The sequence below is a fragment of the Oryza glaberrima genome, chromosome 8, assembly GCF_000147395.1.
Source record: "Oryza glaberrima chromosome 8, OglaRS2, whole genome shotgun sequence".
Classification (NCBI taxonomy): Eukaryota; Viridiplantae; Streptophyta; class Magnoliopsida; order Poales; family Poaceae; genus Oryza; species Oryza glaberrima.
Genome location: NC_068333.1, coordinates 23675724 through 23691146, shown reverse-complemented (window position 1 = coordinate 23691146; position 15423 = coordinate 23675724). Strand labels below are relative to the sequence as shown.

Sequence of the window (15423 nt, the reverse complement as noted above, 5' to 3'; positions counted from 1 at the left end):
CACCACCACACCTCTCAAAAAAGAAAAAACTTTTTAAAATTAGTTATAGTTGTTCCAAAGCAAACAAAAAAAAATCTCCTAAACTGTATATTTATTTTCACTAGAAATCATTTTTGGGGAATAACTCAGTGATTGCTACTGGTAGTCAAAAAGAGGAGCTTGTTGCCTGACGAAATCAGGGGACCCAGAAGTGACAGGCCTATGATCTCCATCCATCAGTTTTAGATTAATTAGCTGGTAATTAAATAATTAAGTGCCTTTTTTGTTCAGAGATTGTTCAGCTGGGGCCCTAGACAGTTCTATGGCTACAAAGTTTTCTGTCTTTGTTTGTGGAGTTATTTAGCTAGTAGTTGGGATTCTCTCCACAGGTTAATATATACTCATGTACTTTGATTGAACTTTTCTGGTCAACTAGTATCCAAACGTGTGTATAAAGCGTCTCTGAACTCTTTTTCTTTACTTGACAACCACACGTACAGATATTTACAAGAAACAGAATAAAGCACAAAAAGCTAATTAATCAAAAATTGACAAAAAAAAAACAGCTACAGTACTACAGTACAAGATACACTGAACAATTGTACATTAACAATGTTGTACAAAGACTACACATTAGATGAAGGAAATTTTCATCATTATAATTTTGAGGTGTTTTACAATTCTCTCTAAACATAGTAGAACCAATCTAAACCGTTTAATTTTTCTAATCCAATAAATCATACCGATTTATACTACCACACCAACTACTAGAACTTATAAATCAATGTTTAAAACCATTTCTACTGGCGATAATACTGGTAGTAGAATACTACGAGTATAAAGCACTGTAAACGGTACTCCATAATTCTCTATATACACAACCTCTTCCAGATTTTATTGAAAGCTAAGTTTTCACAATAATCAAGGCACTGTTGCTTTGTTCATGGGCAGAAGATCCTAGCCAGGATCCTGCTAGCAGCAAGCAGTGTTTCCTTCTGGACCTGTCACATGTAGCAGCTGCCATGTGGCAAGCAGCAGCTCGGATGAGCGGTCGGCAATGGAGATCGAGAGTTGGTCAAGAGCCGATGGAATGGAAGCAGTGGCGCCCATGCGTTTGGCTGCCATGGATTGTCAGTGCCAAATCAGCCTGTATGGGCATGGTTGTTGAGGAGGTGCATGAGCAGTTTACTCCGGTCAGTTTCATCGATCTCTCCTTTTGGTCATTTTCAGGAAGAGACATGGCAAGATGCCAAGATCGATCGATCAGTTCTTCTTCCTCCTGATCTAACCACGTAAGATGAAGATCTCGTTGGCCAGGAGAGATCGATCGATCAGGGGGTGTACCGAAAGATTCAGGCATGTCACATGCCTCCTAACCAGAGGGAGGGGATTACGGGATTGCGACAAGGGGATCCTCTTTTGCATTGCTGACATGCGACCGCGAGAGGGACTCCTGTTTGGGGGAGCTTCTAGCAGCTGCAGCTTCTCCTAGAATCTTCAGTTGCCAGAAGCTCTCCCAAACTATCCAGCTTTTTACCTAGATTCCGAGAATCTGTAGTTGTAGAATCTGTAAAATGAACTAGAAGCCAGAAGCTGGGTTTTCCAGCTTCTCCAGATTCTCACCAGCTAGCTTCTCAGCAGCTGCTTCTTAGAATCTTAAACTCCCCCAAACAGGCCCCTAGACAGAAAAGAAAAATGACAAGGGGGAGACATAGCGATAATCCGTGTCATTTCCAAATTTCCTTGAATAGGGAATTGAGAGATAACGATCTATCTGAGAGCGAGCGATAGGACTCAATCCCATCTCGCGTGGTATGTTCTTATGTGATGAGTGGCTAAATAATTGAATTGTTTTCGACAATAATTCGAGGTTACAAACGGATGAATTAACTATCATAAAGTTGAAAATGGATTAAAAATAATATTTTTTTTAAAAAAAATCATATATAGAAATTTTAAATAGAAACCATACCGTTTAAAAGCTCGAGAAGTGCGCGCGTTCATCAATTCACACATTCCTCGACAAAGAACAGGGCAGAGCCTCAAACTGGGAAGTGTTCTTTCGAAGTTTGCAACCTTTAATTGTTTGCACACTGCAAATTAACCAGGGGAGTCTATGCAAATTCACCTTTTGGTTAAGGTGCACAGTGTAACTAATCTCATTGACCAGAGTTAGTGGGCAACTCCTCTGTGCGCTTCTCACTTGCATTTTCCAGCCACTGCTCACTGGTAACATGTACTGGGCAACTATCAACCACAACTTTCAGTCTACCGGTTCATGATGTGTAGTTGCATCAGAGAGAGATAGTGAAAGGGAGCAAATTTAACATCCTCCAACTGAAAAACCATGTGCTATTAATTCTACTGGTTTAGATACATTGAAGAAAAAAACATCAGTCACCATCTTTCTTTAAGCAAGATAGCATTTAACCACCTTGAGTACAAGAAGCTGGAGAAGCACACTTACCTTTTGGTAGGGTTTCAGAAACAAATGGAGAGCTGGAGCTGCCTAAGAGTTTGTTTTTTACAGCACATCTGCACTAGAGTCAAAACTAGAGCTGTTGTGGAGAATCTCCAGCTCAAGTTCTCCTTTTTGGAGTTTTAGGCATGATAACAGCTTAACATCTTTGTAGCTGTCTTATTAGCATGGAAACACATATATTTATGCGCATCATCTTGCATGCCTTGTGAACAACTGGTAGTTAATATTGGCATGATAAGAACTAACTGCTCCCCATCTTGCCTAATTTTGATATGGAGCATAACAAACAGACGAACCATACTGATATACAAGCAAGCAACAAATTTCACAATCATTTTCTGTAACTGGGTGACTGAATTTTTATTGCATAGTGGAGTTGATGGAGAATATTGAGGTGTCATTACATTTATTGATAAGTGTTGCATTCATATACCAAGTTTTGCAAACAGGTGAATTGGAGGCCAGCTACATATCCACATAAACTCTTGTAAGTTATAAGCAAATCTACTCTCTTGGGCTATAGCTGGTTTATGGAACATACATAGTAGTAGTACTAGTACTAGTACTATTGTAGTATGCATTTCTGTGGGCATAAACTGTCCTAGTTGAACAAGTGCAAATGTGCTAAGATTGCCATTCACTTACAATTTTAGCATGCTTGTTGTGTATAAGAAAACTATGTGTTAAATTGCATGCACTTGTTAGCTGTTTTCCTTGCATTTCTTTTTGGAAAAATACATCCTGCTTATTTCGTCTGCATCTTTTCTCTACATTTATATGAGTTCCATTTTGCATGACCTATATAGATATATAAGACATGAATTATGTCGATATGCCCAGAAAGTATGAATCATCCATGCCAAGAAAAAAAAAAACTAAGAAAGCATGACAATAATGTGACGCACTTTTGCAGGTGGTATGACCTGAAATCCTGATTCCTCAAGGGACCCAAACTCTGCATTCCAAGTCCCTTGGGAAGAAAAAGAGGAAGACATAATAACTTATTTTCTTGGCCCCTTTTTTCTTTTGTGAAAAGTTAGCTTGTCTCTTGGCATGAAATCTCTGCTGGGGTCAGAGACAAATGATCGATATGAAGGCTTGCAGAACAACCTCTGAATTTCTGAAAGTTTTTTTTTCCAGGGAAAGGTATAACAACCTCTGAATTTTCAAACACCTACCTCTCCAACGTCGATTTCCAATCAAATAGACAAGACTTTCAGGACAGACTTTTCTCTAATATCTATATAAGTAAAATCCCTTTTAATTTTGGGGGAATATGCAAAAAGCAGAAGTAAAATCCCTATTAACACATATAGTAATCACATCCAGTATCTTCTTGAAATTAAGCAGCAAATTCCTGCTAGTAAATACACTGAATAATTTACAATCATTGCAGCTACATTGTTCAAACAAGAAAGTACTATATACTAACTTTGATTACAAATTAATAATACCGCTAATTCCTAGGTAGCTAATTAATACTGCTAATTCACACGGTTTCAACAGATAATTTGTACTTATGTACGATTCCACTATGTATATTTCCTCCTCCAATCGGAGCTCTGGTCTTAGCTCAGTGGAGGACAGAATGTGCAGTACTGTTATTGATGAAGCACTTTTCAGTGTTCATGGAAGAAGCTGATGTATTCTGTGTTCAAGTTTACCCCACCAGTAGTCAATACATATATAAATCTTTGCTCTTGTCGGCTAAACTGTTCATATACTTAGAACACACATATATATGGGCAACTTTTCTTACACTTTTCACTGTATCAATTTTCTCTTTGCATCAAAGATCTTCTTTGCGAATGACATTCATCTTTTTAGGATACGAGGAATGATATTCTCAGCCCCAAAACAAGGAAGCGAAATGGGATTTTGATTTTTCTTTTCTATAGCAATGCCACCTTCAAGATAGTGGGGTCAGTAGGGAGGGATACTGTTGAACTTTTACTGAATCTTGTGAAATTTCTTTGTTACAGATATGCATGGCGTAAACACTTGGGAATATGAAATGATTAGTTGGAGGTGAATTTTTTGGCTTGTATAAACTAGTACGACGGCATTATCGATTTTTTTTTGCATGCCCGTTTTCAGCAAACATTTGGATTTGTTGACAAATATTTTCATAGGGCACTTGCAACATTAGCTAACTATGTGATTCCCTGCGCTTTGCTGCAGAAATTACTAAGTGACTATTTTTTTAATAATCAAGATAAAAGTAAAAATTATATTAGCTTTTAACAACAAATAAAACTGGTTGTCAAACTATGTTCAGAGAGAAATAAATTTAGTAGACTCTGTATGAGATTGTAGATCAAATATGATATCCCGCACTTTGATTATATGGATGAATATATGTTAATTATTATAAAAATGATGGATATGTTAAAAGTATTGTGAAAAATAATGTGAAGGAAGATGATTGGATGTTGATTTGTAGAATTCAATGAATTACAGATGATGTTGCATGCTTACATAAGTTTTGTATGTAACTATTGCTAGTGGACGATGAAGTGGCAGGTTTGCATGTTGAGCTTTAGGATTAGCGGGTTATCTTTATAGTAAGATAGGATATGCAATTCTCTTAACAATGCGAATTAGATCAGAAATTTTACGATCAGGTACCAAATCTTTTAGTGTAAATTTTGGTACCTCCTGATATGTGAGGTAGTGAGAGTTATGAAATTTTACACTAGAAAATATATTAACTTTTAGTACTAGCTTCTCGAGGACTATAAAATTACTTTAGTTAGATATTTTAGTAATTTAAAAGAGAGAGAATGAAGAGGGAGAACAGAACTGACTTATGATGAAACATGGTTAGCTTTTTGGAATTAATTACTCGCCAAATAACCTGTTGCTAACAAACTGTTTGCTAGCTTTTGGAATTAATTCCATTGATCAGCATTCCATAACTTCAGGAAAAGGTGAATGCTTCTGGTCAGTAACCTAATTAAGATCGATCTAACAAGCAGAGTTAATGTTGCGGCAACAAACTGACAGATCCCTTTCTTCAAGTTACCTCTCTCTAAGAATAGGCATATTATGGTTTAATTAGCTAGACAAGAAATTAGTTAAGGTTCTTAATGAAGATTCCGTCACTTTTGCTAGCTTTGGAAACCTGCAGAGTGAATTGTGCAAAACATCTTGGCATGTTGGTGTTAGTGGTACAACAGATGCTGATACAAAGAAATTAATGCTGCAATTGTTAGAAGCTCTTTTTTTTTCTCTCTTTTGAACACCAAAGCACTTTGTTCATGGTGAAAGGGACTACCCTTCTCTTTCATATGTTCCCTTCTTCGTCTGTTCTTTTCATGAGATTTATTTGATGACTTCCCTCTGCTCTGTTATTTTCATGTTCTTTGATAAATGTGCTGATTGTATTATCAGTGTTATTGCACTCAATTCATTCTTGAACAGTGTGTGAATTAACTCTTTGTTCGATTTGAGCTTAGTCACTTGATTGCACACGAACTACTCTGCAATTCTTTTCTGACGATAGAAGTCGATTGATGGATCACCCAACATGTTACTAATTAAGTTGCATCATTGTCCATGGTTGTACATCCTTCTACAAATAAAACTACACAAATCAAGAAAATTTTCAATAACATTTCAACTATTGTAACAAGTAAAAGAAACCTATATGAGAGCTCCAGCTCTCCAAATGGCAACAGACACACTGAGTGGTCATACGTGTCATATTGCCCCTCAGTTATGCATTCATATGACACATATTCAGAGTAGTGGAGAGAGGGACAGATCTAGAGGTAGAAAAAGAAAATTCATATAAATGATATATCAGAGTGAAAAAGAAATATCAAGCACAAGAAAAAAAAAAGCAAAGGTTAGATATGCATCTCCCCCTACTGTACACCACCAAAAGTGGAGGGTCTCCAACTATATAAACACTGAGCCATGGCCAAGGCCAAACCACACATGCAGTTGTAGTAGCACTTAAGCCTTCCTCTCTAGCTAGCATCTCTTGTGTCAGGAAGTTGGAAGGGATTTCTGGCTAGTTTCTAGCTGGTGTCTCCTCTCCTCTTCCTAACCTTCTCACTGATTAACACCTTAGAGTTAGTTAATAACCTTCATCACCAGTAGCAATGGCAGGAGGTTTCTTGTCCATGGCTAACCCGGCGGTCACCCTCTCCGGTGTTGCAGGTAAAGCATGCAACCAATGCATAATGCTCAAACTTAATTTCATCATCATCATCATCATCTTCACAGCCATGATCATCCATGGACAAATGCAACTGAAGATCATTTTAGTTTTCATATGCTAATGATCAAATTCAGGTTAATTGCTGTTTAATTTCTCCATACACTAGTTGTTGTCTGCACCATTGCATTGTGCACAGCACACACACGCTTTTGATGCTTCTAGGAATGCATATCTGTTCAGCAGTTCACACAGTGCAGCAGGGCAATGTTGTTAAAAAATCTTCTCCTTTTTTTTTATGTCCTTGTGTTCTTGAGCTTTCTGTCTCCATTGATCTGCTTTTTTCTTGTTTACAAGTGATGGGCACAAGTCACTTCCCTTAGCTTCAGCTCATGCATGGAGCAGGAATCTCACTTCAAAAGACCTAGCACTTTTTCTCTCTTCACCTTTTTGCCTCAACACATGCCCAGTTTCTGGCCACACAAACATAAACACATATACTATCTAGCTGCATAATTGCATCAAATTAAGCAGGGTTTGTTTCAGCTAGGAATTCCACACATAGGTCATTAATTAGTATTGCCAACTTTCTCAACATGCATGCACTCTAGTACTCTACCTAAGCTAGCTCCCAGATTAGCTTCTGCTAATTTAATTCCGATTTCTTGAAATGGAGATCGGTTGAGCAGTGAGGGAGGCGTGCATCTGCACCTCTTCGTCGCTGTCACTAAACAAAAGCAGAGCTAGCTAGGTGGTAACAAACTGATTTGATTTTTGTCAGTAAACAAAAATGACCAATTAATGACCCATCAACCAGTTTCAATTCTCGATCCTAACCTAGCTAACATCTCTGAAACTCTGAAAGAACATTACTATCTTACTGACAGTGTATATATATGCAAACTAAAATTTTATTTTATTTTATCCTAACCTAGCTAACATATCTGCATCCGTGTGAACCAGCTGAAACTCTGAAAGAATGTTACTCCACTGATCATATATTAATTAACGATGTCGTTTTCTGTCTTGTTTCTTTTGCAGGAAACATCATCTCCTTCCTGGTGTTCCTTGCACCAGTGTGAGTACTCCATTCCTACTGTCACCATCAAAATCTCGAGAGAAACATCTGAATATCTCTGACGACGAACTGGAATTTATATCTCTGAAAAATTGCAGGGCGACGTTCTTGCAGGTGTACAAGAAGAAGTCGACGGGAGGGTACAGCTCGGTGCCGTACGTGGTGGCGCTCTTCAGCTCGGTGCTGTGGATCTTCTACGCGCTGGTGAAGACCAACTCGAGGCCGCTGCTGACCATCAACGCCTTCGGCTGCGGCGTCGAGGCGGCCTACATCGTCCTCTACCTCGTCTACGCGCCGCGCCGCGCCAGGCTCCGCACCCTCGCCTTCTTCCTCCTCCTCGACGTCGCCGCCTTCGCCCTCATCGTCGTCACCACCCTCTACCTCGTCCCCAAGCCCCACCAGGTCAAGTTCCTCGGCAGCGTCTGCCTCGCCTTCTCCATGGCCGTCTTCGTCGCCCCTCTCTCCATCATCGTAAGCTTAAGCTCTCTACCCCCCCTACATTTCACTGACATCAATTGCATTATGTAGCTGAGCATTTCTGTTGATGATGATGATGCTTGCAGTTCAAGGTGATCAAGACCAAGAGCGTCGAGTTCATGCCGATCGGGCTCTCCGTCTGCCTCACGCTCAGCGCCGTCGCGTGGTTCTGCTACGGCCTCTTCACCAAGGACCCCTACGTCATGGTGAGCTCAGCTGCCGCCATTGATAGAGCTGCTCGACGACGCCATTGTTGTGAATTGTTTTGAGCTGACTTTCATTTCTTGGTGCGATCTTGGATGCAGTACCCGAACGTGGGCGGCTTCTTCTTCAGCTGCGTGCAGATGGGGCTCTACTTCTGGTACCGGAAGCCGAGGAACACGGCCGTGCTGCCGACGACGTCCGACTCCATGTCCCCGATCTCCGCCGCCGCCGCCGCCACGCAGAGGGTGATCGAGCTCCCCGCCGGCACGCACGCCTTCACCATCCTGTCCGTGAGCCCCATCCCGATCCTCGGCGTGCACAAGGTCGAGGTGGTGGCCGCCGAGCAGGCGGCCGACGGCGTCGCCGCCGCCGCCGCCGCCGACAAGGAGCTGCTGCAGAACAAGCCGGAGGTGATCGAGATCACCGCCGCCGTGTGACGACGACTGATCTCGACGACGACAGATTCTCGCTACTGATGAAGAAGACGACGACGATGGCCGGATCGATGACGGCCAGAATTTAGCAGTGTGGATTACTACCGAACTTTAATTAGTTGGTTAATTATTGGATTACAATGTGGTAAGAGTGTGTCATTAGCAGCTAGTTAACTTACTTAAATTAATTATCTTGTTCAGTCAGTCAGTCAGTCAGTCAGTCAGCTTTGAGTGAGTGAGTGAGTGAGTGATCTCGACGTAGTTTGCTGGTTGGTGTAATAAGAAAAAGGCGATCTACTAGTAGTCTACTAGCTAGTACGCATGCATGTGTGTGTGCTCTACTTACCGTGTTGCAATCTCATCTCTTTGTACTTACAACTCAGAAATCAATGGAAGATTGTGACAGGTATTATTAGTAGTTACTATACTCTGATACTTGTTCTTTAATCATTAATTAATTAAACTGTTCTTTTGATAATTAGTGACTAGTAACTACTATACTACTCATCAGAATCCATGTTGATGTTCAGTCTAGGATTATATATTAATTTATATATAGCTCTATCAGCTACTTAAGCCCTAAATTTATGTAAAATTTCTATGAAAAATCGTGGGTGACAGAGGACTAATCATGGTTCAATCTTTTGTTTTCGGTATTTGTATCGGAGAGTGCTGATATGGTGAAATTTTTGAAATTATATAAATTAGTAAAATTTAAACAAATATTACCAAAATTCAAGAAAAATTAAAAAAATAAAAAATTCGGCCGAAATGATATCGTATTGGGAGGTTCCGAAATGACTGGAATTTTGGAAATTTCAGTCCGAAATTTTGATTAATACAAATGTGTTTGAACAGGGCAGACAATGGGCCATAGGACATGATGCATGTTGGAATCAAAATGACGTAGGCAGAGTTGGAGTAGCAATTAGCAGGTAGTGTGACATTGTGTGTGTTGTCTTTTGCAGGCGATAGAAGGGGGCAGAGATGCTGCTGCCGCAGAAACGATCATCGATGATCTCGATCGGTGATGAACTGATGATGGTGATAGGTTTGGGTTAGTGAATTGGCAGATGGATGGATCGAAGGAGGAGAATGACCTTTCGTCCGTTGATTGGGCGGCGGGCCAGAGCATTTGCATGCGTGGTGTTGGGAACTTAATTGGAGTTGGATGGTGGGCCGGGGAGACATCTCTATCGATCTCCATCTCGAAGCGATGCGATGCGATGGATGCCACTGTAGTGTAGCAGAGTAGTGTGTGAATGTGTGCGGCTACTGCTACTGCCGGCCGCCGCCAACCGCCGCGCCGTCATCGGGGAAGACACGAGAGAGATCAGCTGTGCGTATGCTTGGGCCGGAATTGAATGTGCGCTAGTTGGGCCGTGCATAAGCATTCAATTCCGTTGCCACCTGCAAGAAACAGATGCCATGCAATTCCATCCCCTCATCAACTAGTAGTCTCCTAGTAATAAGAAACTTGCAGATCTTATGATTTTTTTATAAAAACTAATAAGATATATTAATGTGCAATATATCACTGGATGAATATACAAGTTGCCGACGGCCAGGTTCGGTATGGGGTTTTTTTGTTCATGCCTCGACCCAACATATCACCATTATGATTTCCTTTCTTCCAAAAAATACATTCTGAGAAATTAGGGACCTACACGATACATCCGTACAAGTTTAACGGCCGTCCGTGCACTTCACTCTCTATTTAATCTAAATCTAGTCTATCAGCATAATCTTATTCACATATAGCCAATTCACGCGTGCATTGGCTGATAGCCTGATACTCCCTCCATCCCTAAATGTTTGACGCCGTTGACTTTTTTAAACATGTTTGACCATTCATCTTATTTAAAAACTTTTGTGAAATATGTAAAATTATATGTATATATAAAAGTATATTTAACAATGAATCAAATGGTAGGAAAATAATTAATAATTGCTTAAATTTTTTGAATAAGGCAAATGGTCAAACATGTTTAAAAAAGTCAACGGCGTTAAACATTTAGGGATGGAGGGAGTACAATGCAACATCGCCATGTTTGTTGATCGGCTATCATCTTCTAACTTTTACTATTGTCTATCTTGTTGGTTACATGTGGGAGCGAGGTGACGCGCAAGGAGGCGGCGACGTGGGCGGGGTCGACGATTTTCGGCTCCGTCCGTAGGAAGCGGATGAAGATGATAGGTGGGGCCTCTGGTCCCACCTGTCAGCAAGGGGGGAGAGAGTGAGGGAGGTGTTGTGAACTTCCGAGAAGGGAGGGAGCGAGCAGGCCGACTGGCGGGCTAGGCCGGAAGGGAAGGCAGGCCTGAGAGAGAAAGAGGAGGAGGAGCAGTGAACTTCGGCCCGCGGGAAGAGAAAGAGGAGAAAACGGGTTGAGCGGGGAGGAAGGACGGACTTGCAGGGGAGGATGGGCCGAAGATGGCCCAAGGACAGGGAAGGGAGATTCTAATTTGTTTTTCTATTTGTTTAATTGATTAAACAAGTCACATCTAAATGTACTCTAGCTTATTATAATCCATTCAGTTTATACTTTATAGAAATCCAACTCAAAAATTTAGATTACAATAACGTGAAGCTGAAACAAATCGGATGTTAGTAACATTACGCGGATCTCCCCAAATAAACGAACGATATTATAGTACGTAACAGTAATCTGTAGGAGTATTATTGCCCTTTTCTTTTAAGTAAATTTCACAAAACTACATGTTTTATGGTTCAAGTTGCAGAAAAATACATATATTTTGACACTTGGCATTTAAGTACATATATTTTGGTAGTTTAGTTTCACAAAACCACACTATCGATGAATGGATTCACCCATGAGATAACGTGGTTGTTCCATCAAGGATGAGGACGTGGCATCCTATTAATTTTGTGCGATGGCTGGTAATAGGATGCCATGTCCTCATCCTAGGTGAAACAGTCACGTCATCTCGCGGGTGAATCTATTCATTGATAGTGTGGTTTTGTGAAATGAAACTACCAAAATATATGTAATTAAGTGCCAAATGTTAAAGTGTGTGTGGTTTTCTGTAACTTGGACTATAAAAACGTGTAGTTTCGTGAAATTTACTCTCTTTTTTTTCGCGGAAAGGAAGAAAGAAACGCTCACCCAAACCCTAGGAAGGAGAAGGGGGAGAGAGAGGGAGGGACCGCGCGGCGGCGCCGCCCCGGTGGAATCCCTGCCCTGATGTCGGCGACAGCGAAGGGCGGCAGCGAAGGGCCGGCAGCTCCGGATCCACCCCCTCGTCGCCGGCGACAGGCAGGGGCGGCAGCGATAGCTCCGATGCCAACCAGCCCTCGCCGGTGAAGGAGCGGGGTGTTGTGCTGTCGGAGCTGCTCGGGCACATCCATGGGTACTACAAGGCTGCGCTCGGCCGGCTCCCGGTGGAGGAGACGCCGGCGTCTGCTTCGGCCTCATGGATCCTATCTCCAACATCATCGTCAACTCCGTCTCCGAACCCCTCCTGCCCGACTGCACGGCGTCGGAGGAGGAAGAGGAGGATGGGAAGTCGAGGAAGAGGAAGAGGGGGAGAGACGAGGCAATTTTGTCCGGGATCGCCGCGGATGCCAGCTGCATCCGCTGCCTTCCTCCGAGGATGGGGCGGTGCGAGACCTCGCCGGAGCGGAGGAGGAACGTCCCCGTCGCGCAGCGCTCTCTCGAGGGCCTCGTCACCTTCCTCATCTGCTACTTCCGCCACCTCCCCGTCTCGGAGGCCTTGCACTACCTCCTGCTCACCAAGGCCGACCTGCTCGCCGCCGTCCACCTCATCGAGTACACTCGGGGAATTGGAGGCAGGCTGTTCCCGATCTCCTCCCCAACCACAGAGGTTGCCCTCCGCTGCGCTGCCATCTCCGCCTCGCACCCAGACCCGCCAGCATTTGCAGCCAGATCATTCTCGCTAGCTTCGCGTCTTGGAGATCAGCCCTCCTCGCAGATTCTCACCGATGGATGCTACCTGTCTCTTGATGCCATCCATCGCCTCCACGAATTTCTCCAGGAACCTCTCAAGGAGCCACCCGACTTCCCGAAACCTGTCCGGCAGGCGGCTCTTCGCTTGAATCACTACATCAAAGGAATCAGCGCTTGAACAAGTTCCCCCATGAATTCACAGATACTCTGAGAACTCTTCTCCTGGAGAAAATCCATGTGTTGTACCTCAAAGCGATCGCGCGGCTTCCCAGGGATGATTTGCGCAGACGCTATCACCATAGCCTCCTCAAGGCAGGCCACTGCTTTGGTCCTGCTAATGACCCTGTCTCCAACATCATCCTCAACACCATCTGGTACGACACCACATTCCCTCCACATGAGGAGCTTAAGCTGGACATGATCTGCACCAACAGTCTCGTGCGCATTGAGTGCCGCTCCCTCAACGGCCTTCTTGCTTTCCTCCACAACCTCTTCCCTGCATTATCTGAACACGATGCCATGATGTACCTTTTCCACTCCAATGCTAACCTTGAACAAGTCACTTTTAGAGCAATGTGCGATCATGATATATCCTGCTCTCATGAGGATGCTTACAAGGCAGCAGCAGACGCGGCATGGCATCCTCGTCCTGATGCTCAAGCTGAATTCGCTGTGTCAACCCATCCAATGCTGTTGCCCATTGACAAGCCATCGCTAGCGGTTAGCCACACACTCACTTCCAGTGAGGTGGAGCTCATTTCAAGATATTTTTCACAGAAATCATACCCTGCCAAATCTGTGCCATCAGTTCCTGAATTGGTTCCCAGAGCTGACGAATTGGTCAAACGCAGCCAGCAAAATTTCATGGCTAATCAATATTTCATCCGCAGAAAGGTGAAAGCTGCATTGAAGAGATATGCAAAAGAAAAGGTGGGTAGCTCATGTACTCGTCTTCCAATTCTTTTGTTTTTATTATAGCAAATATTAATACTAAATCTCGTAAATATCTTTACTGAGCTGTCTGTCTTGTTTTAGGGAACCGAGTATGAACTTCATGTCATCTGCGGTACAAATTTTGATGTACCTGAGAATGGCAGATATGGTTACTTTTGGAATCGCAAAGGATTTCCATATGCTCATGTGAATTTTCTGGCAAGACCAAAGGGTTCACAGCGTGATAACACTGCTCCTAGTCTTTTCTTCCTGGAGTGCAGCAATGGTGAAGAAGATATTGGTACACTATTTTCATGCTGCGCTGAACTAGAGTCGCCTACAGATTCTGGTATGATTTTGCACTTGCACTACAGTTAAATATGAGTCGTATTTCCTCGAGTTGTAAGATACCATTGACATTGTTACTTTGATGTGCCACGATCTGCATTGTCCATATACTTGGACATTAGCTTCACTTTGTTAATTTGAGTATTTCCCCTGGTTCCCATTCTTTTTAGCTCACCTAGAACCCACAAATAAAAATGAGAAGGAACCTTCCATTCCTGATGAACCCTCCTAGTTGTTGGTTTGCAGCTCCAGCACTAGGTACTACTAATCCTTGGACAGCTTCTCTGTAGCCAAAATTATTCATGCATCTGAAGTTACTAGCTACTACTAATCCTTGGACAGCTTCTGTGTAGCCAAAATTATTCATGCATCTGAAGTTTAATTTGTGTAATGATTAAAAAGTTAATTTTGATCTTTTTCTTTCTGGCTTGCTGCTGAGCGTTCTTTATTCTTTCGAGAACAGGTAGGTGCTTTCATTGTGAGTGCAAAGGAACTAAGATTGTGCATCCAGCTATTGGAACATACCGAGGGCATGAAACAGACTTCGAGGAAATGTCTTGTGGGAAACAGGAAATTGACAGTAAAGGACTTATTATCTCTGAGAAGATGGCTATTGAGTTTGTGGGTTTATGTGAGGATGACAGTATCTATTTTGATCCTTCTAAGGACTATGACTTCGCTCTTGGCTTGAACAACTTAGTTAGGGAGGATGATGAAGCTCTTGAAGAGCTTCACAGAGACATTGCCGAGTGCGAGAGAATGAAAGTCTCTGACATGTCCTGTGAGCCAGATCTGTTGGCGGAAATCACAGAGGATGTTTTGCAAGATTGTCAAGGGCATCTTGTTCCCCAGTGCTAAATTGCAATCTTATTTGGTAGGCTATGTTAATCAGTTATATGATGGTGAAATTTATTTGTCTATGCTGTTATGTTATATATTCATGTGCACACTTAAAAGACCAGATCCATTTTAATGTGCAATGCTAATCGCTTTGCAGCTAGTCTGCAAACTTATGTAATGCCTATATGAGTGTCTTTTATTTATGTTTTATGTAATTGATACTCCCTCTGGTTTTCTTCGTAACCAATGCCATACATAAAAGGAAGCAGGCATTACTTCCTTGGCTGCTCAATGCCAATGTGCTACCTATGCAATCTCTTCTGCGGAGTCTGCAGCGGAGCCTGAAGGAAGTGCCCAGCAATGCCTTTGCTGGAGCATGTGGTAGATTGCAGAAGTGGTCAGCATAATCCAAGAAGTTGTTTCAGTTCATTCCTGAGCCAAGCCGAAGTCTGCGAACCCAAGAAGAATATGCACATGCAGCACATCGCATCAATCTCTGAGCCAAGCCAGAGGACCTGGAGCTGGAGGAAGGTGACTCGACGACGAAGGGAAGATCA

General features: G+C 42.4%; 2 protein-coding genes across 2 annotated transcripts; both read left to right on the top strand.

Moving 5' to 3' along the window:
• The first annotated feature begins 6413 nt into the window (after positions 1-6413).
• Positions 6414-9244, top strand: LOC127781188 (bidirectional sugar transporter SWEET11). The gene is made up of 5 exons (XM_052308107.1): positions 6414-6628; positions 7668-7704; positions 7803-8175; positions 8268-8387; positions 8487-9244. The coding sequence occupies exons 1-5, from the start codon at positions 6571-6573 to the stop codon at positions 8820-8822; spliced, it is 924 nt and encodes a 307-aa protein (XP_052164067.1). The 5' UTR covers positions 6414-6570; the 3' UTR covers positions 8823-9244.
• Positions 9245-12950: 3706 nt separating this feature from the next.
• Positions 12951-15044, top strand: LOC127782270 (uncharacterized). The gene is made up of 3 exons (XM_052309400.1): positions 12951-13675; positions 13781-14027; positions 14490-15044. Exons 1-3 carry the CDS (start codon positions 13163-13165, stop codon positions 14882-14884), a joined length of 1155 nt encoding a protein of 384 aa, XP_052165360.1. The 5' UTR covers positions 12951-13162; the 3' UTR covers positions 14885-15044.
• The last annotated feature ends 379 nt before the right edge of the window (positions 15045-15423 follow it).